The 2,012-nt window shown below is 38.1% G+C and overlaps 1 protein-coding gene across 1 annotated transcript in view; it reads right to left on the minus strand.

Moving 5' to 3' along the window:
- The window catches only part of si (sucrase-isomaltase), a gene marked incomplete in the record, with an annotated part of 76,141 nt that overhangs the window by 64,397 nt on the left and 9,732 nt on the right, over positions 1 to 2,012 (minus strand). Inside the window, 1 exon segment of the mRNA XM_014012841.1 lies at positions 1,668 to 1,793. Coding sequence (XP_013868295.1) covers positions 1,668 to 1,793 — 126 coding nt within the window.

Genomic DNA, 2,012 nt, shown 5'->3' on the forward strand with positions numbered 1-2,012 from the left:
CTTCTTCTTCTTCTTCTTCTTCTTCTTCTTCTTCTTCTTCTTCTTCTTCTTCTTCTTCTTCTTCTTCTTCTTCTTTTTTCCCAGGGTGTGAATTTCTGCTTGGTTTCTGTATGTTGCCTGCCAAATTATTCTTCATATCATTCGAGCAGATGGATTGAAAGACTCTGCCAGATCTTTCCACTAATGGTAATCAGCTCCAGCCACATTAGGGAGAATGTGATAATACCCAGTGTGGCCTATCTGTTAGTTATCATACATATCCCTGAGTACAACAGGAGAAGGAGCAGCTGCAGCCTAATGTTCTGGATATGAAAAAGGGATCTGAGATTATCAGAGAGGAGCACAGAGATGGGTGGGCAATTCCTTGGCATTTGGTTTTTAAATAACAGAGCGCTCATACCAAGTTCTTGATTGGCACATTCACAACTGTGATGTGACATGTGAGTGTTTTACAGAGTGTGTAAAGAGTGGAATAAAGTTTGCTTTGGTAATAAGAGCAAAATAAGTACACCACATGTCTTTTTTTTCATGATGAAAGGGACTTCTCACAGTTACTTACTTTCACAGCCATGACAAAGATAAGTGGTGAGAATTTTTTACTGAAAATGTCAGCCAGAACTGATTTTTATCACTGGGTTCAGGAGCAACAACYTGTTGGGAGCAAAGTTTTAACATTCAGATCAGGATGAATGAGATAATAAAAGAAGCCTGGTCAATTGATCTTTGATCAGCACTAACATTCAGTGACGCCTGAAAAATGGTGGTTCCGGGGTTGAACTTATACAGCCCAGCAGACTTTTCATTATTTGACAGAGAGCTGGATTACCCAATCTAAGCTAAAGGCCATTCCTATCACTCTGTCTGTCGAGTTCCTGCTTCAACCTTCATATTATGTCTTCACAGATAGTATGGTGGTTGACACTATTGCCTCTGAAATACATAGTAGTGAATAGGCAGATGAAACTTTAAATAAGGGGAAGCACATTATGTCTTTATTTTGTGTGATGAAAACTTTGAAGGTCCCTGATTTTTAGGGGTTGRAAAAGAAAATAAAATTATTACCATGAATTGTAAAAGCAAACTCGAATCAGAAAAGAGAAGTGGTTGTGTAATAAAGTTTCACACTCAGCATTGCATCAAACATAATGACAGTTTATCATTTACTTATATTGGGATTGTAAATCATGTAAAAGAAGCATGATTATTATTTATCACACGTACTTAAAGTTGATTATATGCATGGCAAAGTTTTAAACGTGAGAGGATAAGGTACACAACACAATGCTGTGGCTGTCATGGGTTTTTAGTTTTGATTTTGGTGTTGATTTGGGTTTCTTTTGTTCATGTTTTTCTATGTCTGTTAGCTTTGGGATCTTTGTTCCTGTTTCACTGGCCCTGCTCCACTTCTGTCTTTATTGTTTTCAAAAGGGTCTTGTTAGCTTAGCTCAATGGCATGCTTAAACAAACATCTATTCATTATGTACACGTGGAAGCCTGGTTTGCATATGGTTATTATTTTGTACCCTGGAAACTCGAGCAACATTCGAGCAGTTTTTAGTTTTTTCCTTATCTCATTTATCCCGAAACAAAACCACAATTAACAGAATAAACACTGTCTGATTTAATAGACTATAAAAGAGCAAGTGACCATGTAGACTGTATCTTACATATGGGAGGCTCACGGCACGGTTTCTCTGCACAGTTGTCTTGACTTCAGTCAGGTTCCCGTAGTCCCACCGAGAAAGTTGGAATCCCAGTGACCAGTAGGCAGGGATGACTGGCCTGCCAATGAGCTGGAAAGCATGGCTGGGTATCAGTTTAATGTTGTCACTGTACCAAAAATGGCTCTACAGACCAGATCCATGCAACCCACAAAAAAGGGCTCCACATATTGTTTTGGATAATAATATCCAAAACAATATGTGGAGCCCTTATATACTGATGGATTAGATAGATAGATAGATAGATAGATAGATAGATAGATAGATAGATAGATAGATAGATAGATAGAT

The sequence above is a fragment of the Austrofundulus limnaeus genome, unplaced genomic scaffold (genome assembly GCF_001266775.1).
Source record: "Austrofundulus limnaeus strain Quisiro unplaced genomic scaffold, Austrofundulus_limnaeus-1.0 Scaffold95, whole genome shotgun sequence".
NCBI classification, from domain to species: domain Eukaryota; kingdom Metazoa; phylum Chordata; class Actinopteri; order Cyprinodontiformes; family Rivulidae; genus Austrofundulus; species Austrofundulus limnaeus.